The following is a 24,949-nucleotide window of genomic DNA, read 5'->3' as shown; positions in this document are numbered from 1 at the left end:
CCAACAATTTATTTCAAAGATACAACAAGACATTTCTCCTGTGCCTTTGGGACCTACCTCCCCTCAGTCTTTGGAGGAGAAAGCACAACATTGAACTTTGTTCCTTCATAATCTGGGTCCCACCAAGTTCATACCCAGATGTGAGGCCCCCTAGGCGAGCCCTTCTTCTGGGTGGGGTCCCAAAGGTCGCTCTCTGGGGTGTGGAGGCTGCACTGGCTGCAGATCCCTGCCCTGGGGACAGCACAAAGTGACCTAGGCCCGTCCACAGGGGCCGTCTGACTTCAGATGGCATCCGCCATTCCCTTACATCTGCCTCTTACCTCCTAGTTAACACAGATCTCACAACGTGCCGAGCATTTTACAATTACAAGAACCCTGGAAGGAAGGTTCTGTTATTCTCCTCATTTTACAGATGAGGAGACTGAAGCAGAGTTAAGTGACTTGCCCAAGGTCACAATGCTAGGAGGCATCATAGGCCAGATTTGAACATGGGTCTTCTGGTGCAAGTCCAGCACCAATGTGAGAAAATTTTTAGAGAGGTTGGAGGTAGATTTGTGAGGACTGCAGCTCTTGGCTCTGGGCATTCTTTTCTTTTTTTAGAGGAAAGGGATTAAGTGAATAGCACAGTGCTAAGTGCTGGGGCCGAAAAGAAAAGCAAAGACAGTCCCTGCCCTGCGGCAGCTCACAGACCCTGGGGAGACAAGCACCAGGCAGATGATTTGGGAAAAATCCGAGATACAGAACAGAGGAGCAAGGCCAGACACTAGACCCCAGGCTCCCCTAATTCAATCATCACATCCCTTGGAGTGCTTTTACTCTGACCCATTGCCCCCTAGAATGAGTGTGTCCCTTCCTGTTCTCTCCCCTCTGGAGACCTCCCTCTCTTCCTTGAACCAGGAGTCCTTCCTGTGGCTCCTATAGCAGCCTGGGGTGTCCCTGCTCTCCCTTCCTTCTGTCTCCCCAGAGGAAGACACCGCCTAGCTCCCCCTCTGTTGACCTAACAATCCCGGTTCCCAGGGCTCTGACATCATCCCTGGGGCTTCCACCTGGGCCCAGCCCCCGCTGCTGCCTGCCCCAGAGGCAGCTGATGTGGGGCTATGCGATTCTGGGGATGGTGGTGGGCCTATCCGGACAATGGAAGAGCCAGGAGAGGGTAAGGGAACCCCCGGGTCAGACAGACAAAGGGGCTGAGGCAGGAGTGGGGCAGAAAGCAGAAGTGCTTTAGGTTTGCTCGGACTTTTGGGTTACCCAGGAAATTTGTTATTTCTCCAGACCTCTTCCCCTGCCCTCCCACCCTGAGAGGGGAATTTCCAGACCTAAATATTCAAAACTCAGCTGGCTCCTCTTACACACTGGCACCCTCTCCTTTCATTCATTCACTCGACCAGCACCTATTAAGCGCCTTCTGTATATGTGCCACAGACCTGGAGGGTTCAGAAACCACCTCCCCACCTAGCCCAGCTTTCTCTGCTTTTCTGTCCTTCCTTTTCACTCAACACACAGTAAGCACCTGCTGTACACCTACCTCCATTCCCCTGGACATTGGGCCCCCTCTTACTCCTCCCCCACCCCCTTTGTGGACATCCTGTCCTAGGAGAGGACATAAGGTAAAGATCAGGAGGGAGGGACAGACATGGAGGGCCTCCCAAGCTCTGCCTCTGTGGAAGCAGCCCTAACCTCAGAATGGGGTGCCCCTTGTTTGTAAGGCTCCTCCCCACAGGCTTGGGGGGGGCTGTTATTGTCACCCCCTTTCTGTTTTCCTGAGGCTGGGAAGTGACTTGCCCAGGCACCTACTGCGGGTGTGTGTGGGAGGACTTGAACTCAGGGCTTTCGGACTCCAGGACTGCTGAGCTCGCTGCCTTTAGTGCCGAAGACTTGGAGGAGCAAACAGGGCTGTGGGGCTGGGGTGACCCTCCCCTCTCTCTGGGCCCAAAGCTCCGAATCTGTCAGAAGGGGGGCCGCAGGGGGCAGGGCAGAACACGGGAACCGGGAGCCTTAGTTTCCCAAACTGTAAACTGGGGGACGGGGCGGCGAGAGCCCCCTCCAGCGCGCGATCTGGGGTCTCCCCTGCGACTGTGGTTGAGTCCCTTCCCCCCCTGGGACTCAGTTTCCCTAACTGTAAGGGGACGGGGCTGGGGAGCGGCTGATGGGGCAGGGGCAGTTCCAGGCGGGGCGGGGGCGGGGGGGGGCGGGGGGGGGGAGAGAGAGAGAAAGAGACAGAGACAGACAAAACAAGCCCCACACCCGCGATTCGCTCTGGCCTAGGGCTTGTCCCTCTGCTGCGCAAGCGCAGAAGGAATAGGAGGTGGGGGTGGGGGAGAAACTCGACGCAGTTGCCTCTGTAGTCTCCCCAGCTGCGGTCCGGAGCAAGCAATGTCGCGAGACTTGGCCGGAGCCTATGGAAGGCGGGGGAGGACGTGGCGCTGCGGCCCGGGGCGGAGGCCCCGCCCCCTCACCGGGCCGTGCGTGCGCCGAAGCACGTGGGCGGCCTCGGCTCCGCCCCTGTTCCAGACTGCCTATAAAAGACGCAGCCGGAGGTGGCGCGCTCCCATTCGGTGGCAGGGGCGGGCAGGGCCGTTTTTTCTGTGCGCCTGCGCGCAGCGGAGGGGGCGCGGTAGGGGCTAGAGTCGGGGCTAGAGTCGGGGCTGCAGTGGCTGCCCTCGCTGCCGCGGCTCCTCCTGCTCCGCCGTCCCATCTCACGCTTCCCCGCTTCTCCGCACAGCGTCGGCCGCCGGTCTCGTCACCATGTTCAGCTGGGTGAACAAGGATGCGCGGCGCAAGAAGGAGCCCGAGCTCTTCCAGACGGTGGCCGAGGGGCTGCGGCAGCTGTACGCGCAGAAGCTGCTGCCGCTCGAGGAGCATTATCGCTTCCACGACTTCCACTCGCCGGCGCTCGAGGACGCCGACTTCGACAACAAGCCCATGGTGCTGCTCGTGGGCCAGTACAGCACGGGCAAGACCACCTTCATCCGGCACCTCATCGAGCAGGACTTCCCCGGCATGCGCATCGGGCCCGAGCCCACCACCGACTCCTTCATCGCCGTCATGCACGGCACGGCCGAGGGCGTGGTGCCGGGCAACGCGCTCGTCGTGGACCCTCGCCGGCCCTTCCGAAAGCTCAATGCCTTCGGCAACGCCTTCCTTAACCGGTGAGTGCGGGCCTTGGGGGGGGCACCAAGAACTACCCCCCACTGCCGCAGCGTGTGCTCATCCTGGACTAGAGGGGACCCTCCCCCCACCTCGGGACGGGCTTTCATGTCCCACGCCTGGACCCCGAACAACGCCCCCTCCATGCTCCTTCCATAATGGGGACTCCCCCAGAGTGAGGACCGTCCCCTTGTGCCCCACCTCTCCCTGGGGAGAGCCCCATGAGCAGCCAGCCCCACACCCTGAATTAGGGGCCCCCATGCTCTAAGCCCCTGCCCCAGTGTGCCTCCAGCCTGGACCAAGATTCTTCCCTCCCTCCCATGTCCCATCCATACCAAGGGAACTCCAGCTTTGGCTAGGCCCCCCTTAGAAAAAGAGGCCTCACCCCCAGAGAATGCCTCCCTCCAGCTCTGAGGATAGCGCTCCCCTCCCCACTCTCTGCTTCCCATTCATGGAATTCCCCCCCCAGCCTTGCCCGCACCCCTCTTACTCACCAAGGCCTTACTCCTGCTCCAAACATCCCCTCCCTCCACTTGGCTAATAGCTCTTTTCTACTCCTGAGGCCCCTGGAGCACACCCCACCCAGTGACACAGCCCCTTCCCCCCAGGGAACCCCAGCCCTTCTTCACCATCTTCAGAGAATCACATGCTGCCCCCCCCCCCCCAAAATCCTAAAACCCGACCTTCCTCTTCTGTTCCCTGAGACTTCTTCTCAAGCAAGTTCCCTTCACCTGGGGAGACTTGTCCCTTCTGTCCCTCATGGTGCTCCCATCCCCACCATCCATCTTGAGATGTACCCCAGCCACTGGGGCAACACCTTTCCCAGTTAGGAAAGACTTTACTGAGGTATCCCAAGTGGGCCCCCCCCCCATGCCTCTCTTCCCACTCAGTCTGGCTTCCTCTACTTGTGGGACCCTTCCCCAGGCCTCTCAGATTCTTATTCAGACATCCCGCACTTTTAGTGAGATCATTCCCTTTAGGATCTCAGGGACTCCCAGTCCCTTTGGGCAATGAATGCCACATTAGATGAAGCCATGGGGTTGGTCCCTCACACAACCAGCACCTTAACTTCGAGCTTCCTTCTACCCAGGCAGACTCTTTCCAACTGCCCCCCCCCCCCGTTGGGATAGGGTCTTATGTGATTGAGAAAGATGTTGCCCCAGTGGGTGGGGTAGCTCACATGTGTGGTGGGGAGATGGGAGCATCCAGAGGGTTCCCACCCCTCTCCTTAAAAGGTTCCTTCCTATTCCCCAACCCCCCTCCTCAGAGTGTGCCTTGCCCCATCCCTCCAGTCAGGTTTGATCAGGTTTAGAATGAGAAGGGACCCTGAATGCTCCAATTCACCCCCCTTTCATTTTGTAACCTGCTTTTGTCAGTCTGGGACATCCCCCCAACTTACAACAACCAATAACCATAGCTAACTGCTTTACAAATATTATCTCGTTTGATACTTATGACACTTTAGGGGAGGATAGGTGCTATTATCCATGCATTACAGATGAGGAAACTGAGGCAGGCACATGGGGCAAGACGCCTTCCAGGGTCACACAGCTAAGTTTCAAGGACCAGATTGAACTTGGATCTTTGAGAGTTCTGTCTCCTGAATGTCTGAAACCTTACTGCCCTAATTATACCATTTCACAAATCTTTTAAAGATTTCTCCTTTTGCTTCCAGGCCTTCCTCACCCTTCAAAGGCCCCTGCACCCTTGCAGCTGTTGGAATTTCTCCGGCACAAGCCTCCCTGCCCCCTGCTTGTGCTCTATTCCTCAAGCTACCCACTGGCTGATAGCCCCTCCCCTCCCCTTTTCTCTAAAGGTGTTGAATTTCCCTTGACTTGCCCCCATTTTTGCACCGGCGTTGATTCCTCTCCAGTTGGCCAAATGCCCTTGGTCCTTGTGGTGCTCTGCAGGGCCCCCTAGACCCTCTCTCCCTTGAAGCGCCACCGTGTTCTCATTTGTTTCCCAGTGTCTCCCCGTTCTCTCAGGGGTGCAGGAGGTCCAGGGAACATGTCCCTATGAAGCCAGCGATGTGGCTTCTGTGCACAGCTCGTGAGCCGGGACAGAGCTTTTGACCTTTAAAATAGACCTGTCTGCTCTAATTCAGGGTGGGGCTAGAATGGGCTGGGGACCAAAATGGGGAGATGCACCAGCCCAAGGTGGTTTAGGAACCTGTGAGGGGGGAGATCTGGAGAAAGGAAAATTCTCATTCCCTGCCTGGCAGCCCTGTAGGGCAGGGCCCAGTGGGATGATGGTTCCTCTGTCTTTGCCGTCGTCTGCTGAGTGTCTGGGTAGGAGCCTTAGGAGTGGTCTCCTTGGGGGGCAGCCTTGCGGGTGCTGTGAGGCCAGGAGCCTTCCTGAGAAGTTGTGCGCTTTCCTACTCTCCTCCCCACCCCCAGTTCTGCCTTCCTTTGTTCCTGAGACCTTGGTGGTTCTTTAGGGCTCCATTGTCCTGGGAATGAGCTGAGGTTTGTGCCTCCCCTCGTCTCCTGAGCGGGCACTGAAGAGTCACTTCGGGGGACATGGATTAATTGGGATCCCCCCATTTTCAGATGATTAACTGCAGCCTCCTGCAGATGTAACCCCACCTCTTGAGCCAAATTTAGGAGTAAACTTTGTTCTTTTTTCTCTTTTCCTTCTCTCCCTATTAATCTACCAGCCATTCATCCCCCTTGCCAAGGCAGTGTCTTGTTCAGATTTCACTCATTCTTTCCCCCATGACCTCTTTAGATGGCATATTTTAAAATGTGTCATTTCAAAAAAAGACTGAGGCATTCAGTAGTCCACATGTGTGAGGTGGTTTTTTTCTGATCTAACATCTCAGCTTGGGGACTTTGTCTAAAGCCGTAGGGGAAGGGGAAGGGGGTGCCCTGTTTTAGCTGGGGGGGGGGGGTCATGTGATGCTGATGACCCCCACAGGAAAGAGGAGGGTTAGCTGGAAGATGCCCTTACCCCTTCTGGCAAAGCTGATCACTTATATCAGGAAACATCCCAACTTGACTCCTACCTGGACCGACTTTGCAAACCCTGACAGCTGGCTCCTGGGGGGAGGAGGGAGGTTACTCCAGGCTGAGTCAGTGGAGAGCTGAGAAAGGAAGGTGACTTTTGACCCAAGTCCCTGCCCACTGTGATCACATTCCTTTACCAGAAACCAGCTCCAAGGAGAGTACAGCTGTCCTGGAAGCCTGTGGACCAAGGAGGCCCCAAGCCCAAAGCAGACTGGGAGAGACAGCTGCTCTTGAAAGGTTCCAGCTTTGGGGGCCGCTCCCCGTGAGCTTCAGTGAATGAACCTGTGTACCTGGTGCCCCCCGTGGGCCTTTTGGCCTAGAGGTGTAGAGCACATGTGACTCACAAAGGTAGAGGGTTATTAGAGTGATCCCAGGGAATGATGGGAGTCGTTGCTACAGTCCTGGGGACCCAGTCTTGGGTTTCCTTAGGCCGAGACTTGTCAAAGGCAGATCTCAAATCCTGATTGTGGCTGCCCCTGGGCCTTCCCCTGGGTACTCATTCATTCCTCAGCTCTCTGTGGTTTCTTTTGTGAGTGCAGGTCTTCAGGGAGGCAGTGAGGATGAGCTGGAAGTTGGAGGCCTGGTTCTGACAAGATTCCTGCTCTCTAAGGGGGGAGGTGAGATTTGGCCCCTTTGGGGGTGTCTAGGAGGCGAGGGAGGCTCTGCTAAGCAAGGGCCAGGCAGGTGTCAGGAGAACGTGGGCACACCCGGTCTCTGCCCCTTTGTCTTGCTGCTGCAGAGCTGGGCCCGAGGCTTGCTCAGTGACTGCAGTCAGGGCTTTGACCTGGTGCTCATCCTCGTTGAGGTTAGGCTTGGTGACTGACTCTGGGGTGGCCTGTGTGCCCACCTTCTCTAGGGAGGATGTAATAGAAGGAGCTGTTTCTCTTGACTTGAAGCATCTAAAGGGTGAGACTGACTTCCAGCTGCTCTGAAGACAGCAAAAGACACACTTGGGCTGTGTTGTGATTCTGTTGTAAAAAGCCCTGATTGTGTAACCTGCCAACTCCCACTTCTTAGTAAGGATGCTGGGGGTGAGCCAGAGGCTCTGAGACCGCCCTGCTTCCTGACCCTCCAGGCACTCATATCTATAAGTCACTAGAGTTAACTTTTTGGTAGCAGTTGAATGTTGGATCCCATGACAGGTGGGGATAATGACTTCTCCACTGTCTCTCCTAGAGGCGCCATCTTCCTTCCCACACCGGGCAGGCCTGGCATGTGGCTGGTTGTGCAATAAGCCATGACTGACTGGTGGGTGATGCCAATGAGGCGAAGGTCCACCGAGTCTTTATCTTTGCTCTGTTTGTGGTCAGAGTGGGCACCTGGCCAGCCCTCAGAGGGTCTCAGAAATAAGGGAGACCATGGAATCCTGGGACAGTGGAATCAGAGAGGGTTCTGTAGTCACAGGGACTCATCTGAGAAGGCACAACTTGAAGTGGGGTATCTGGCGCTTGGACTTGGGGCGCCAGATTCCCAGGCCAGTGTGGTTCTGCTGCACCATCGAGAGCAGCCTGTATTTGGGGGGATCACTGCCCTTGGCAGCGTCTCTCACCATTAGTAATTACTGGGACTGAAGTTAGGCCTTGCTTTTTAAAGAGCTCTTTTCTACAGAGCAGGGAACCGATGCCTGGCCTTTCCCCCTGAGCTTGTCGCAATCCGTCCCCTTTGCCTCAGCAGCTCTGGCAGGGGGAGGGACAGGCCTGACCCTGGGAGCCCAGAAGTGTTTGGGGGAAAGTCCATGGCACAGGGGAAAGTTCGACTGGCTGGGTCAGTGGAGAGCTCCAAGGTCCAGGGTGGCCCTTCTGAATTGCAATGGTGACTTATCAGCTGGTGTTCTTTTCGCTCCCAAGTCAGCAGCTTGAAGGTTGAACTCCAGACCTGGCCTAGCAGTGAGCGGCCGGCCCGGCTGATGGCTCAGCAGAAAGTGCTCGCCTGGCAGCCCTGGGTGGCTGCTGCCTCCCTTCCCCAAATCACCTTTGCATGGCCATGTGCCGGCTTCTGGTGTTCATGCCAGTCTGTGGGTCATTAGTGAGTTTTGTCTCTGTTCTGTCGAGGTTCATGTGTGCCCAGCTGCCGAACCCTGTCCTGGAGAGCATCAGCATCATTGACACCCCAGGTATTCTCTCTGGAGAAAAGCAGCGGATCAGCAGAGGTAAGAAGTGAGCACGTCGGGGGCAGAGTCTGTGGGGGCCCCCCAGCCCCTGCCCTGAAGGGTGAGTCCCCTCAGTGCTACACCAAGGGGTCCTACCTGCAGGGTGAGCTCAGTGGTCAGTGCTGACTGATTAACTCTCTGAGCCTGTCTGTTATCCTGACAGAATGCTGTGGAGCCAAGTAGAGGAAGATTGCCTTCTGTGCCTCCCTGTGCAAAGGGCCAAGCCCCTCTTCAGCATCCTGCCTTAGGGGTGGCCTCAAGCTATGTGGTCAGGGCCAGGGTAAGGCCATAGTGACCACCGCCCAGGGCAGTTTGGGCCTCTGGGACCCTGGGGGGCAGGGGAGGATCTCGGAGGAGGTGTGCATCAAGGTGGGTCAGGGGACTGGCCACAGATAGCAGCTTTGCTATGGTCTCTGGCTGAGCAGGACTCCCAGAGAGAGGAGACTGGGGGTGATGAGGAAGTTCCAGCAGCAGCCTGAGAGCACGCTGTAATTTGTCTCCACTACTATTGAATTACTGCTGGCCACTTGTGTTAATTAATAAATTCGTTTTAATTAATCTCCTGAAGCCAAATGGATGTTAGCAGAAATGTGTATGCGTGTGGCAGGTCAGTGCTGCTCTTGGTGGGAGAGCCAAGTTTTCTCTCTATTTCCTGCTTTTTCTTCAGCTCACTGGCATGAAGCTGTTGATTAATACGAATCTCTTTGGCTTAGATTTTGTGTTTAAGGTTTTGCAAAGTGCTTGATAGACATTTGCCATTTGCTTTACCAGTATCATTGTCTTCCTTGCTGGCTGCCCGGTTCAGGGATTTGCCTGGGGCACCGTCTGATACAAGGCCAACCTGGGGCCCCCTTCCAGTTGCTGCCTTAGATCTTTATCAGGCCAAAGGAGAAAGACTCTGAGGTTTGAAAACCTACAGTTAGGTGTTTTTTCTTTCCTTTTGAGGGAAGATGAGGGGGGTAAGTGACAGACCCTGAACCTGAGCTCAGGGTTCCAGATTTCAGGTCCAGTGCCCTCCCTGTTTCGCTTCAAACAAATCCTCTGAGAGATCTGTGGTCTCTGAGGTCCTGTGATTCCAGCAGTTGTTGGGAGGGACAACCCACTCCCTCGGCCTAAGATGGTCAGGCCACAAAGGATGAGCATTTCTGTATTTGGTGGTAGCTTCACTGGGCTTGCTCCAAAATGGCTAGTGTTTGCACCTGGGAAGGATGGGTTGGGGCTGAGCCCACTGGGGTAAGGCTCCTTCTTTTCCATAACACCAGCCTTCCAGGGCCTCACAGGGAGAATGGGTGCGCAGAGTGGTCCATTGGGTGCTGGCTTCAGTGCTTGCTTGCCCAAACCTGACTCTCCAGGTAAGCCCTCGGCTTACCTGTTTGCACATCTCAGGGACTGGGTCAAACCATTTGGGCCACCTTGGTGGTGGTTGTCAGGGCAGTACATCAGACCCTTTGAATCCCTTCTCTTCCCTTTCTTCTTGATGCCACAAGGAGCCAGAGAAGGACTAGTCTGGGCCTGAGAAGCAGAGGAAACTAAGTTAATAGGAAATGACAGAGGCAGCCTGAAGGTTAATGGCTGTCATTCTCTCATTAACCTGAGGTGTTTTGGTGCAGAATCTCTCAGAGCTGAGGGCCTGCTGGGCTCCTCTGGGGCTCTAGTGAGGAGCAGGATGTCAGAATTTGGTCTTCTCCTGAAGGGCCTTTGCTTTCATAGGATTAGAGGCTGGAACCTACCTTCCCCTTTTTACAGACACGAAAACAAGGGCAGGATTTGTGTAAGGTCACACGACTATCAATGAGTGGGGCTGGAAACCAGGCCCTGATTTCAGGTCAGTGTGCACATCCAGCAGCTGGAGAGGACAGAGGCTGCGGGGGCCAGTGGGCACTTGGCAGCGTCCCTGGGAGCCTCGAGAGTGGACCTGGAGAAGGACATTCAGTTTACTTCCAGCAGCTGCTGGAGCTTAACCCAGCCAGGAGACCCAGTGGTCCCATAGTTTGTCTTATGTCAAGGTCCTTTGAGAAGAAACATGCCAATAGCCCTTTTCCTGCCCATGGAGTGGTATGAGAGCTGTGTGTGTGGTGTGCTCTTGGGGTTCAGAGGTCGTGGCTAGCTCTGACAGCTGCTGGCACATGTGAATGAGGGGCCCAAAGCAGGTCTTGGACAGCCCCATCCAATCAAGTGCGGCTGCCCCAGGCCCCATCTCCTCTGCCTCTGCCCCTTCAAGGCAGTACCTTTGAAGCCTGAGCATGCAGTGGGGTCTTCAGAACCTGCCCATTCTGGAGCGGCACTGTAACCTTAAAACTGTGCTGCTCTGCCATGTGAAAATGCTTGCCATGCTCTGTGGGCAAAGAATGCACCAAGTAAAATGAGGCTGGGCCCAGTCCTCAGGCTGCTGGGGCAGGGGGGTACAAGTGGACAGAAACATTATCCCGTTTTCTTTGACAAGAAAATCTGCAACAGATGGTCCCACACCATTCATTCCCTGAGAATTCCCGCTGCTCCCTCTCCCCCTCTATCTCTTGGAATGCTCTGCCTTCTTCCTCCCTGGCTACAAACCCTGATAGCCTTGGGGACCTCAGCGGTGGCCCCTCAGAGCTGCCTGGGCCAGGCCTGGAGTGTCCAGCCCTGTGCAGAATTTGTTGTCTCTTCTTGTCCATAGGACTGTCTGCTGGCCCCCTACTAGATTTAAACAAATATTGAGTACCTCCTTTTACATTCTCTCTCTCTTATGTTTCCTTCATTTCCAGCTGTGTTACTACCCAGTGAGTGACCTCTTCTTACCACAGAATGGAAAAGGAGGCAAGGCTCACCCAGTGTAGGCGCATCCTGACGGGGGGACCCACACGTTCAGGGGTGGGGCTGCGTGCCTAGATTCTGCCACCTCAGAGAAGGAGGAAGGGAGGGGCCTCAGGCAGTGTAATTACAGTGCTCGGACCTTTTGTCTCTTCCTGTCTTTGCAAACATAAGATACACAGTTGGGTTTAAGCATTTACTGTGGAATTCGTTGATGTTCTTGCTTGATCAAAGTTTGACAAAGGCCCACAGACTTATTAGCTACTAGTGTAGAGGGAGGGACTTGGCAAAGATTGGGGGAAGTTCCCTGATGGTTCAGCATTTGGAAAAATAATGAATATAATTAAGTTATATTAAAAATAAAAAAATAGGGGCAGCTAGGTGGCACAATGAATAGAGCACTGGCCCTGGAGGCAGGAGGACCTGAGTTCAAATCCCACCCCAAACACGTGACACTTACTAGCTGTGTGAGCTTGCGCAAGTCACTTAACCCAGTTGCCTTGTCTTTCTCCCTCCCAAAAAAATAGCCCAAGCCATGGCAGAGAAAGCTTTGTATGGAGCAGTGCTTCTTAAACTATGGGTCTCAACCCCATGAAGGGTCATGAAAAATTTAGCAACAGTACAAGGTTTCTGACTGTACAACAACCAGAAATTAATTAAAAATCAAAAGGTAATGCATCTGAAGTGTTTGTGCACCTTTGCTGTTTGCACTGTGCTCTGCACATGCCTTCAGGCCACACAGCAGCTGCCCTGCTGAAAGATGGGAAGGAGCCATGAGCGGAAGTTGAAGAAGCCTTTGTGCGGAGTACAGTAGTGATGCTAAAAAACCAAACCTGTGGTGCACAGGCACGGGAAGGCTCTTTCTGATGTGGTGAGAGGCGTCTCAAAAACTAAACGCTGGCATTATTCTCAGTGCAGAAACACTGGAAGCCTTCCCAGTACATGCAGGCATAAAGCAAGACTGCTTCCCCTCTGTGCTGTTGTTTGCACAGTTCTAGAGCTGCCTGCATCCTCAATGACAGACAAGTAAAGCATAAACTTGGGCAAAGAGGAGATAAACCTCATTTGCTTCCAGTGTGATAGACTTACTTAGAAAATGACAGAGAATCCACAGAGAAACCGAGGCCAGGGAGAAGCAGGACACGAGATAAGCGCCCCCAGATAGAGTCCTGAGTGAAAACTTGTGGCTGAGGACATAGTGCACTTTGGGCTGCTGCTTAGGGTCCCTTCCTGTCTCTCACAGTCCTTTGTTAGACTCACCAATCACCAGGCAGGAAACTAGAACAAGACGAACAGTTTCCAAATCTGCGCCCGGCCCTGACTAATCTGCTGCTGGTATTTGCACTTAGCCAAATGGTACCTCCCTGGGAGGGAAGAAGCAGGTGTTTCCCTCCCCAGGACCTGTCCAATGAGAACGTGGCATGTGGCTTAGCTATGTCTGGCATTTCTACCTAGTTCCCTGGGAACAACATCTCCGGTCTGGCCCACAGAGCCCTGGCTACACTGGGGGTGGGGGTGGGCGCCAACTCCACTAATCAGTCAGCTTTCCCCCCACCCCTCATCTTCCAGCTCCCTGTGGCTGATGGTGTCAGCAGGAAGTACTGCTCCACCAGATAAGGTGGAGGCCACCCCCAGCAGCCAGGATGCCTTGTAAACAAAGCCTCTGTGCTGGTGGGTTAGTGTTGGAAGGTGTGTGAGAGGCTCCAGCTTCTTGTTAGACGCCGTGCTGATGGTATCATGTATTCTGAAAGTGACAGTGGTGACCGCCCCCCCCCCCCCCCCCCCCCCCCCTCCAGACTTCCGGTTCTCCCAGCTGACTTGCCTTGTAGCTGGTAGGCTTCTCTTTGAACCGAGCATCTCCTCTGTGGGGATGGGTGATGGCAGAGGAGGCAAGAACTGGGGACCTGGCTTCTTGAGGCATCGCTCCTGTTATTAAGAAAGAATGCATGCTGTCCTTCACAAGGCATGGCCCAGCTGCGCTGATGGGATTGGGCTCAGTTATCCGTGGGATCCTTTCCAGTGCTGACAGGGATCATCTCGGGTTTTCCCGTCTGTTCAATGGGTTTAGCACCACCATAGTTGAATGTGTTGCAAAGGCAAGAGCTTTCTCCAGGTATTTGAAGGATGGAAGAAGATTTGGCCATGCTCTGCCCTGAGCCCACAGGACAGCCAGGAGTGATGGGGGCAGGTGCTCAGTAGTAGGTGGCCCTGTAGGATCCAATCAGGAAGGATCCCAAAGAATTGATCCAGCTGCTTATGGAACAGAGGACGGCCCTGGGACTGTCTGTTATCACCTGACTTGAACAAGATTGATGGAAGGTGCTAGAATAGGGCCGTTCTGTCCGGGGCTAGATGGGCTAGAGCAGTGTCTTTTCAGGTGGTGTAGACCACTTCATGGCACACCTCTACTGGAAGGAGTCAGGCTGGACCTTGAAGCTCATGTCTCTGCCTTTAAAATACAGGTGCCGGTCCCTTCTTCTTCCAGACACATGTTTGCAGTGGCTTTGTTCAGAAATGTCCCTTCATCTTGTCCTTCCCAGTCCCAAGGTGCAAGCCTCCATATGAGGACCCTTGGAACATCTGACGTGTCTGTGAGATTTGGAGATGAGCACTTGTCTCTTAGATGACAGTCCTTTGTCCAGGGCTGCTGTGAGCTCTGAGGAGGACTTGGGCAGGGGAGAGCCAAGGGCTGGCTGCCTGGCTGTCCCCTGAGGGTGCTCTCCAGCCTTTCCCGGGCCTGGAAGGGTCTTGGTCTCTGCCCTCCCCTCCCCAGCGGGCCTCCAACTGGACCCTGCTGCTGCCTAGGATGTGGCTGGCACCCCTCTCCTCTTGTGCTCATCTCCAGGGCATTCTGCCCCCTGTCCCATTGCTTCCTCCTGCCCTCTTCCAGTTCAGCTGCCATTTTTCATCTCAAACATTCCTCCTCATTGGCCCTTCTCCTGCCCATCTCTGTTCCTTAGTTACTGGCATTTGGGACCCCAAGGGCTCTTGGACAACTGGGAGCAGCTTTGCTGTAGGGAGTGGGCTGCTCAGGATGGAATGGCTCTGACTGTGGTGAGGTGGCTCTTCAGGTGACCAGACACGCCTTCATCAGCCTCCTGCGGCCCTGCCCGTAGGAACGGCTCAGCTGCGGCCTGGGCCCCAAGCAGCCACAGGACCCCCAAGCTGGGTGGGCCTCCTCCCCTGCCCTGAAGGAGGCTCCCGCCTATTCCTTTCTTCCCTCGTTCATGGACACAAGAGCGTTCCCAGGCCTGGACGTGAGCTGGACATGTGTGTTCTTAGAGGCACACGCCAGGAGAAATGCCCAGGCCTGCTCACCCTGAATGGCAGGAAACCACCTATTGTTCCATATCCTGACCACGCTGGGACAGGAGCCCCGGGCAGGGGAGCCCCAGGGCCAGGCACGGACCACAGGGGCGTGTGGGGGAGGCAGAGATGGGAATGGCCCTCCTCCCGCTTCTTCTGCCGGCCCAATGGGCCCTGGCTGTCTTCTGGCCAGGCCAGGCTGTGGGGCCAGCCCTTCTCCTCCGCTTTGTACTTGGGTCCTCTGTGGGAGGATTGGGTGTCGGCCACAGCTCTAATGCTACGAAGCGCAGCCAGCAGCATTGTCCTGGCGAATGTCGGTTATGAGGAACAGTTTTCGATCCAACCAGGCAAACCGCAACTTCCTTTGTGGGCTGATGGAGCCCTGCCACGCTTGATGGTGTCTGTCGTCCAAGCAGCCTGCTACCAAGACTGACCCCACATCTGCCCAGTCCCTGCGCCCTGTTGTCTTTCCTGGGGACTATGACCCTGAAACCCTGCCTCATTCAGGAGGCCCAGGCTCCTAGACGTCCCTGTCCTCAAAATCGGATGCTGGCCGCTGCTGTCTTTGCACCAGCCAGGTACTTCTGTTGGGCACAGCTCAGAGGCCCCTCGTTGAGGAATAGTATCTGTAAAAACCAGTTTGGGATTCCCCGCCTGGATGGGGTGGGGAGCTGCCTGCCAGATGAGGGATGGGGTGGTCCTGAGTGCTGTCCAGGGCACCCCCTGGCTGCCTGCACTTGGCCCTGCCTGCCTCTCCAGGCTCATTCCACAGCATCTGGGACTCCAGGAGGCCAGCCACACTGGCCTTCTCTTCTCACATCCACTTCTGAGCCTTTGTCTTGGCTGTTCCCCTTCTTGCCCATCCATTCATTCCTTGGGCTGCTGCACTGGATGCCAGGTCCCCCCACCCCTGCCCGTACTGCCTCCCGTGGGTTTGTGCCCTTCCTAGTCTTGTGTCTTCGGACATGTCTCACCTCTCAGAGCTGGATATTCTTCAGTGCAGGAATCGCTTGTCCCCCCAAGGGCCAGGCTGGCACAGAGGCGCCCCCTCCCCCTGCAACGTAGCATTGATGCACACCTTTTCACAGCTAAGTAGCCCCTGCAGGCTGCACTTCTGGGTCCCCAGCTCACCTTCATTCCCCGTGCAGGAAGGAGCATTGACCTGCCCTGACCAGCACAGCCCTGTCCTGCCATGATGGGTAACCAGGAAGGAGCCCTCTGCTTTGCCAGCCTGCCCAGTGGAGGTGGCCTGCCACATAGTGTGGGATCATCATTCAGGAATCGTCCCCTTTCCTTCCTCCCCGACCTGGGACAGGAAAATATGGTTCCACACACCCCTGTACAGAGGGGGGCCACACCCTGTGAGGCAAGGGGGGTCTAGCCATCTTCTGACCTCCGAGGTATGGAGTGAAGGCCCGGGCTCCCAGGCCAAAGCCAGCTGCTGCCAGCCAAGCCCACCAGGAGCCCTCTGCTTTGAATGACTCCGTTTTCTGGCCATGTGGCTCTTCCACCTTGGGGAGGCCTCAAAGCAAATCGCAAAAGGGGAGGGAGCGAGGAGTCTGCAGCACTGACCCCGGGGCTGAGCTGGCCAAGGGCCTGGCCCTTTCCCTGGGGCTGGGAGCCAGATGGGGCTGTGGGGGGCCATGGGGCCGGGGGCTTTCACAATAGATGCCAGTTTGAGGTGCCTTCCTGCCTTTATTTGTGTCCAGAGGCTTCTTCAGCCCCTCGAGGTAGACGCAGTCTGGAGGTTCAGGGGGCCTTCGCTCTTGGGGCACCTTCAGACCCTTGCTTTGCTTCTCACGAGGCTGGGGTGCTCAGTACCCAGGCTGAAGGTGATGGGGAAGGGTCGGTTTCCAAGGCTGGGTCATGTTCCTTGGCTGCCCTTTCCCCAGATGGAAGTTTCCTAGCAGACCCTGTCTGATCCGAGGCCTGGCCAGCCCCTGGCCTTTGCCCCGAGGGCGTCAGCGTGTGAAGGCCCTTCTTCACCTTGGCGGCCTTTCGTTACCCCCACACTTGGGTGGTATTGCCCCCTCTCTTGTCCCGGGCCAGGTGCACCCAGGGCTTGGCTCTCCCAGTACATCTCCCAGATGAAGAAGAGAACAGGCTCCGTCTTCAGGAAGTTCATGTTCTCGTGGGGTAACAAGAAATAGAGAAAGAATAAATACAAGGAAGGGAGGGGGAGCAGGCTTGTAGCAGGAGGGAGAGAGGCCATTGGGCACAGGGGCCAGCAGAGGCCTGCTGCCACAGCCCGCTGCTCACTGGGAGGGTGGAGACGGGCTCCGGCCCCAGAGTGAGTGGGCTGCAGATCAGGATCTCGGCTTCCCTGTGAGTGGCGCCCGCCCCCCCCCCCCCCCCCGCCACGTCCCAGGAGACCTGGCTGAAGAGGCGGGTCTCAGGCCCACCGCAGAGCCTTGCTGTTTAGACACGTCTCGTGTTAACTGTTTATCTTAGAAGCCGTGTGATGCAGCGCCAGCATTCTGCACTGGCGTCCTTGATCTGTGTCCAGCCTGCTCAGCCCTAAGCAGGACAGTTGCATGGAGGCAGGGGTCCCATCTGGCCTTCACATTTAAACTTGGTTCTTAGGGTGCTGCGGGGGCTCAGCTTTGTATAAACGCAGAACTTGGTGTGCCCACAGCCATGCTGGCTCCCCACCAGCCTTCGCCCCCATTCCTTGGCTTTCCTGCTGGGCTGACTACATTTCTGCTTCAGTGTCCGCTGCTCCTAATCTCTTAGGATGGCAGATTGGACAGGCAGACCTGCTGTCTGTTAATAGAGGCCTGTGGGATGGAATGAGAAGTGGGAACACAGACTAAGCAAAACAGAATTCAGTGGCCAGAGTGCCTGGTGATGCCACCTGTATACAAATCAGCCCCAGGGTGCCAGAGGAGGGCATCCCTTCTCTCAGTCCCTGGCCCATAGTAGGTGTCTGTTTGATAAATGCTGGTTGGGTATTGGGTACATAGGTATTTTGTTCTCACCATCAGCTTGTAGCCTGCCTCCTGAATTCATGGCCTCGCCCTGCTGCTGGTCCTCCGTGGAGCTCAGCCTGCACGAGGATGGCTGGCTTGTCATGGGGCTCACGTTTGGAGCTTTTCCACTTTGTCCAGGGCCTTGAGAAGCACAAGCCGTCTTTGTGCCGCAGTGAGGCACCAGGAAGGTGTTGGTGGAGGGAAAGGAAAAAGCAGTCTTCCTTTAAAAAACCTAAATTGTTCTGCCCAGTTAGCCTTATTTGATGATGGGTCTTTCCTCCTCTTCATTTGTTGAAATCGTTTGTAATTCGTTTTTGGTTTTGTTTGTAATTTTTTAAAAGACAAGACTGCCAGATACAGAAATACCAAGATAATTTTTGTCATTAAAATGATAGGCCCTGTTTTTCAAAGGGAGCCTCAGGAACTGTTGATAAGGTCAAGAACAAATAGGCCCCATCTCTGGAAAGTGCTTTAGACGTCACCCACTGTTTCTCTGGTCACTGGTGATTACGCTGGATGGAGTGTAATTGAGACCCCTCAGATTTCTCTTTGGGCGGCTCAGAGGCTCAGGAGTTCCGAGGCCACTCAGCGCACATGCTTGGTGGTAGGCATCACCCTGAGGGTTAGCAGGAGGACAGCCACTCGGGGATGTTATTGGCAGAAATGTGCCCTTTGCTCATCCCTGAAAGAGGAGGGGGCAGAGGCGTGTCCTGGGGAGGGGTGGCTGTGTATGGTTCCCTGGAGGTTACCCTGCCAGGGGACAGTGTGCTTCTCCTTAAGGATGAATTGGAGAGCTGGGCTCCGTCATGAGCGTCACTTAATTACATTATGGTCTGTCCTCTCACGTTCTGACGTGGTGTCTGGTGGCTTATGGTGGAAGGCAGCTGGACAGATGATCACCTGGAGGTGCGAGGGCTGGGTAGGACTGTTGGCCGGGGGCTTCCTAGGTCTGATGCCAGTCTCCTCATTTTACAGAAAAGGAAACTGAGGCCTCTCAGGGAAGTGAAGTGACTTATTTGCCCGAGGTCACTCAAGCACTAAGGGCCTTTGTGCATGAGGAGTTGTTGGCACCTTTTTTTCCCCATCACCCGCATTTCTCAGTATTCCTTCCCCACCTCCTCCCACAGAGCTGTCCTGTAGAACACGGAACGGGGGGCAGCCGAACAAGCAGACCTGAGCCGTATATTGGAAAAGCCTGGAAACAGAGGCAGTTACACGGGAGCCCCGTTTTCACGTCATAATCTTCGTGTGCATGTCTCTGCTTGCACCTCATTGGTCATTTCTCACAGCACAGTCTTACTCCTTTGTGTTCATATCCCCCCGTGTGTTTAGCCATCTTCCAGCTGAGAGGCTACTTGGCTACTAAATCTTTGCTGTCACAAAAAGTGCTGCTGTAAATATCTTTGACATATGTAAGCAATGGCCTCCTCGAGGCGTAAGCCTGGCAGTGGGATCTCTGGGTCAGAGGGGAGGGACATTCACTCCATGCTGCTTTCCAGGATAGTTGTGCCAATTCACAGCTCCATCAACAATGTACTGGCAGTGGGCCTGCCGCCCCCTAGGCCTCTGATCTCAGCCGTTCCCATCTCCCTTGTCTTTGTCCTTCCAGGTTGTGCAACCCCAGAACCCGCCAGTGCTCTTTCCCCAGGATGACACCACGTCCAGGTTTTGAACTCAACGCTCTTCTCCCATTTCCTTGCCCAGGTTATGACTTTGCAGCTGTGCTCGAGTGGTTTGCTGAGCGAGTGGACCGCATCATCCTGCTCTTTGATGCCCACAAGCTGGACATCTCAGATGAGTTCTCCGAGGTGATCAAGGCCTTGAAGAACCACGAAGACAAGATCCGTGTGGTGCTGAACAAGGCGGACCAGATCGAGACGCAGCAGCTGATGCGGGTCTATGGGGCCCTCATGTGGTCCCTGGGCAAGATTATCAACACCCCCGAGGTAGTGAGGGTGTACATCGGCTCCTTCTGGTCCCACCCTCTGCTCATCCCAGACAACCGAAAGTTGTTTGAAGCTGAGGAGCAGGATCTCTTCAAGGACATTCAGTCTCTGCCCCGAAACGCTGCCCTCAGGAAGCTTAATGACCTGATCAAGCGAGCCCGACTGGCCAAGGTGGGCTCGGGGGCAGGCCCGGGGGTGGGGAGTGGGGCTTGTTAGTTGTAGTGCCCAGCCCAGAGGGAGCCCTGGAGTGGCATAACCTCCTGGGTCCTGGGTCCCTGTTGTCAAAAGCAGAAAGTCAGAAACGTTGGCTACAGTTGTCGTTGGTGATGCTTTTAATGAGAACAGGGCCACTTGTCTTAAATGTGCTACAGGTAAAATCAAGATTAAGTAGAGTTTTCTGGAAGAACTGGTCCTCTAGACTTGACAGTTGAATTGAAGGAACAAGACCAGCTACCAGGGGAGGGCGTGGCACAGGAATGCACACATGGCCTGGGCATTTTCCCTAAAATGGAGGCTCTGAGAGTCTCTAGGAGTCAGAGGGAAGGGCCTCAGGGCTGGCAGGACCAGCTGGGCATCTTGCTTCTTTGTGACCTGGGAGGGCTTTTTGTTCCTTGCTAGATACGGAGAGAAAACTGCCCCCTTCTCTGGGCTTGCAGACATCTGGGGAGAAGGACTTTTAAGGCCCCTTTGTTGAGGTCAGAGTTCAGGATCCCGTGGTATGGACAGCAGCCCACGATTGTGATGGCCTGGCCCTTCTCTGCTTGTCTTGTTCCCCCCACCCTCCCTTAGAGGTGGTAGAAAAACAGTGGGCTTGAGGTGGTGGGTTCAGGTCATAGGATGGGCTTTGTTTCCTCTCTGATAGAATCTAATCACTTTCTAGGCAGGGTCAAAACAGCCAGTTGATATTCTCTGCCCCTAGTTTATCACCCAAGCTCTTCACAGACCCTCTCCAATATAGAGTCCAGCAGAAGGGAGAGGTTTCTGTTCTGTGCCAGCCTTCAGGCTGGCATGGACCCTGCCCAAGGCCATCCTGACCCTGTGCTGCTGGGAAACCCTCTGGGTTGCTGACTCGGGTGAAGGTTACGCCATTTCAGAGATTCCCAGGCTAGAGTTCTTGGCCCTTCTCGCCATGCGGGGGGGGGGGGTGTGGATGGTGAGCAGAGCTTATGCAGAGGGTAGCTGTGTTTGACCTGGATCCTGGTACTTGTAGACTGAGCAGTCTCCGGGCTGGGCTGATCCTGGGAGATCTGGTTGTCTGTGCTGGCAGAAGGTGAAGAAAGGAGGGTGTGTTGACGCCTCAATGAGTCTATCTTCTGAATAACAGAGAGCATAAGTGGCAGATTAAGACTTGGGTGAAACTTGACACTACCTGAGAAGTAGCCAGGTTGGGCCTCCTGGCCCTTGGTCCTCTCTATCAGGCCATCCTTCCGAAGCTTTGAAAGCCACCTGACAGTTTACTCTTTAGGGTTAGGAATGTATTTAGTCTGAGGGACGGCTGGTCTTCCTCGTCCCTGGCATTGAGATTTTCCATGTTTTCTCTTCTCCAGCCTCGGTGACTTTGACCCATTGTCTCTTGGTAGCTGTGCCATGCCCTGGGGCCTGGCAGGAGAAGTGGGGGGCTGCCCCTGTGGGTAGGAGTGCTGTTGGGTTTGGCCTCAGGAGAGGCCCTGGGGGTGTTGACTGTTTTCCTGTGCTGTAGGTCCATGCCTATATTATCAGCTCCCTCAAGAAGGAGATGCCCAACATGTTTGGAAAAGAGAGCAAAAAGAAGGAGCTGGTCACCAACCTGGGGGACATCTACCAGAAGATCGAGCGGGAGCACCAGATCTCTCCGGGGGATTTCCCAAATCTTCGGAAGATGCAGGTAGGTCTGCTGTGGAGGGACTTCAGGGGCTGGTGGCTCCTGCAGGCTCCTCTCCAAACTCTGGCTTGATGATGGCAAAGCGGAGGGCTTGGGAAGGAATGGCGCCCCCTGGAGGGTGCACTGTGCCTCAGCTGGGCTCCCCCGCCTCTTTCTGTCATTGGAGTGAGCTTCAGGTCAGCATGGCCTAACCCAGCCTCAGAAGAGGGACCCATCTGTCGTGTGGCTGTTTGGCCCTCTGTCTACTGATTTTATCTAATGAGTAGAGGGAGTGGCGCACCTGTGGTCCCACAGTCTGGTAGTGGCAGAGCCAGCTTGGAGCCCACGTCCCAGCCAAGATGGTCTTGGATTCAGCGTAGCAGAACCCAAGCGACGCCCCTTTTACCCCTCATTCACCCATCAGCTGAGTGCTCCGTGGTGGTTGTTAGTCTGGGAAAAGCCCGTGATTGGGCCCACAGTTAGAGTGAATCCCTGCCAAGCCTCATTCTTGTTCTTCCTGCAGGAATTGCTGCAGACTCAGGACTTCAGTAAATTCCAGGCCCTGAAGCCAAAGCTCTTGGACACTGTGGACGACATGCTGTCCAAAGACATCGCTCGGTTGATGGTGATGGTGCGCCAGGAGGAGTCCCTCATGCCCTCACAGGCTGTGAAGGGCGGTGCCTTTGATGGCACCATGAATGGGCCCTTTGGCCATGGCTATGGGGAAGGCGCTGGAGAGGGCATTGATGATGTGGAGTGGGTGGTGGGCAAGGACAAGCCCACCTACGACGAGATCTTCTACACCCTGTCTCCTGTCAATGGCAAGATCACCGGTGCCAATGCCAAGAAAGAGATGGTGAAATCCAAGCTGCCCAACACAGTCCTGGGGAAAATCTGGAAACTGGCCGACGTGGACAAAGATGGGCTGCTGGATGATGAGGAGTTTGCCCTGGCCAACCACCTGATCAAGGTCAAGTTGGAAGGGCATGAGCTTCCCGCTGACCTGCCCCCACATCTGGTGCCTCCCTCCAAACGGAGGCATGAGTGATGCTTGTCTCAGCCCTTCCTGGGGTGGGGGTGCCCACTCTCCCCCCTCAGTGTTTCTTAGCCAGATGCGGAGCTTTTGGGGGGAGGGGACGGGGATTCCAATCTCAGCGCTCCTTCACCATGTCTGTTCCATAAAGACCTAGCTAACAGATGGGTTTTCGCAACTCTCGAACAGGAAAACCACCATTTAAAAAAACATTTATTCCAAGCCTGGTGGGGAGACAGAGGCAGCACTTGTCAATGTTGGAATTTTGTGCACAAGAACTATGGATATTTTTAATATATGAAGTTAGAGGCAGTATTCTTTCTTGCACCCTACCTCCCCTGTGTGTGCACCCCACCCCTATCCCCCACAGAGCCCAGCACAAGAGACCCTGCCAGGCTCCCTACTCTGGCTGCCGTACAGTGTACCCAAAGAGCCAGACCCCAGGGCCTACGGAGGTAGTTTCCTTCTCCCCCCTCTCTGGCCCATAGTCCTTTCCTGGGGCCATTGTTCTGAGTCTCCTCTAGGTCGGCTGTGACCACTGGTCAGACACTGGTGGGTGGGGGGCCCACTGGTCACAGACTGGAGCGATGACAAGCAGGCCTCCCCTCCCTCTTTGTGCTTGAATTCTCGTGGTACTTGTGCCTTGGCCCACACCTTGGCCCAGCGCTGGCCTCCTACTCTGGCACTGTTGATTCTTCCCCAGAGACCTCACCTGTATCACCAGCTTAGATACTCCAGGGGCTTATGCCTGCCCCTTGGAAGGCCCAGAAGCCCCTGGGTTACGTCTTCCGAAAAAAACCAACTAGGTTTTGTTTTTTTAATATACTTAACTTCCAATTCCTGGAAGTTTCTAGCCACTTTGAGAACAGCTGTGTTCTTGACTCCCTTTCCACAGGCACCAGTCTTTGTGAGAACAGCTGTGGAGACCCCCTGTGGAGTCTGGGAGTCACTGATGGCCCTGTTCTTCAACCTCAGACCCCTTGAGTGAAGCTGGTGCCTTCCCTGGGCCCTGAGACCCTTGAACCTCCCAAGTGTCTTCTCCTTGAGTATTTGAGAGGGGGCTTGTCAGTGGTGTGCACTGTGGTGGTCCAAGGGCTTTCCCGTACACCAGTGCCATTGGAAACGAGGCCCAGGGCTTCAGAGCTTTGGGGAGGGTCCTGTGCCTACTCTCCCAGTTTGTTGGGTAGACTAAGGAAACAGGTGAGCCCGCTGTCTCTGAGGTGCTGAGCGGGCCTAGTCAGGATGGCTTCCTGTCCTTCAGAGGCTCCTCCCCTCTCCTGTGCTTTGGGACTGCCTGTCCACACAAGATGAGCACCTTGGGAGACCCTGAGCTCAAAGGCCTTCGCTCAGAAAAGACAAAGTGGCCCGTGCCCAGGCTGGACTTCAGGGAATCCTCTGCCCGGCCTGGCCCAGCCACTTGTCCTCCCTGCCTTCTGCCCGATCTCGAGCTTCCAGAAAATGGCTGCAGTGTCACCTCCAGCTGAATGGCCGCCTCTTTCCATAAGGGGTTGTGTGGGTGGATGCTCATCTCTTACTAAAAGGGCCTTATTTATACTCACATGTGGAAAACCTGAAAAAAATGAAGATTTTTTTTTCTTGCATTAAAAAAAGAAAAATAGTGCCTAAGCTGTTTGCTGGTGATTATTTGCACATCCCTTGGGGGCATCTCTTGGCCTCTCCCACTCAGTTTTTTCCTTTTTGACATGCTGGGGGCCTGAATCTCTTTCACAAGTTGGCCTCCTGTTTGACCCTTCAAGATGGGCTGGCTGAGAGAGGGAGGGAGGGAGGGGTGGAATGGGCCTCTTCATTCCCTCCCACCTCAGTTCCCTCAAGGCTGGGAGGGTAGCCGCCTGGCTCCCCCGAGGCCTCAGCTTGGGGGGAGTCCCGATCCCTGAGGAGACATGATAAGGCACACCCTGTGGGGCGAGAAAAGGACAAGGAATCATTTATTGGATCCTTACAGACAGTCTGGCTCCAAGTTAGGCACCTGAGGGTCTGTTAGAGGCCCATCACCCACAGACTCAGATTTTTATCAGGATGTTAGCCCAAATATATGACATTTTTGTATAATCGACCACTAATGATAGGTCATTAATTAGTGTTTGTGAGGGCAGGTCTGAAGCAGCAACAGTGGCCCACGCCTCCGTGACACCTTGAAGTTCACAACCGCCTGAGGAAGGGCTACTTACTGTTCCCATTTCTCAGATATGAAAACAGGTGGTGTCTTAGGATCCCAACTCCAAAATACTTCTGGCAACAACCCAGAGCTCTGGGGAGTATAGAATGTTAGACCCATTTTACAGATGAAATGATTTTCCCAGGGTCAGAAGGGTGAGAACAAGGATTCGAATCCAGATCATTGACCTGCTTCTGCTGAATCATGTTCCAGTTCTTTGGGTGGGGAGTCTGGGCAAAGGCAGGCAAAAAGACCACATTAGACTTGAGTGGGAAGAAAAGGATGGAGACAAGGACTCGGGCTTTGAAGGCCATTGTGAGTGCCAGGTCTGGAGGAAGGATGGCTGGATATGGAAGGTGCCCCCTGACTCCAAATCTTTGTCTCTGTCTGGTCTACTTAAGACTGATCCAAGTCGCTGTTTGTGTTGGAGGCAGGGATGTCCAAGGGCCTGTGCTGGCAATCACTGGCCCGTTCCTATGAGGCATAGGCCCAGTGCCTCCTCCTTCAGGATAGCTGGCTACATCCTTCTAAGCCCCTAGAGCTGGCCCACGGCAGCCTGAGCTCGGGCACAAGGGGCTGCAATAGAAA

At 55.0% G+C, this 24,949-nt stretch overlaps 1 protein-coding gene across 1 annotated transcript; it reads left to right on the top strand.

Annotated features, from left to right (window-relative positions):
- The first annotated feature begins 2,550 nt into the window (after window positions 1–2,550).
- Window positions 2,551–23,806, top strand: EHD1 (EH domain containing 1). The gene is made up of 5 exons (XM_069066313.1): window positions 2,551–3,149; window positions 8,204–8,301; window positions 19,071–19,483; window positions 21,012–21,176; window positions 21,676–23,806. The coding sequence occupies exons 1-5, from the start codon at window positions 2,746–2,748 to the stop codon at window positions 22,198–22,200; spliced, it is 1,605 nt and encodes a 534-aa protein (XP_068922414.1). The 5' UTR covers window positions 2,551–2,745; the 3' UTR covers window positions 22,201–23,806.
- The last annotated feature ends 1,143 nt before the right edge of the window (window positions 23,807–24,949 follow it).

The sequence above is a fragment of the Petaurus breviceps genome, unplaced genomic scaffold (genome assembly GCF_028583685.1).
Source record: "Petaurus breviceps papuanus isolate PSGF00001 unplaced genomic scaffold, PetGlider_PUasm1.0 90721, whole genome shotgun sequence".
In the NCBI taxonomy this organism is placed as follows: Eukaryota; Metazoa; Chordata; class Mammalia; order Diprotodontia; family Petauridae; genus Petaurus; species Petaurus breviceps.
The sequence above is the reverse complement of the archived record's forward strand: the minus strand, read 5'-3'. Positions and strand labels throughout refer to the sequence as shown.

Coding starts and splice junctions, on each gene's coding strand:
- EHD1 (XM_069066313.1), top strand. CDS start 2,746: ATGTTCAGCTGGGTGAACAAGGATGCGCGGCGCAAGAAGGAGCCCGAG. Junction 19,484..21,011: donor AGCGAGCCCGACTGGCCAAG/GTGGGCTCGGGG, acceptor CCTGTGCTGTAG/GTCCATGCCTATATTATCAG. Junction 21,177..21,675: donor CAAATCTTCGGAAGATGCAG/GTAGGTCTGCTG, acceptor TTCTTCCTGCAG/GAATTGCTGCAGACTCAGGA.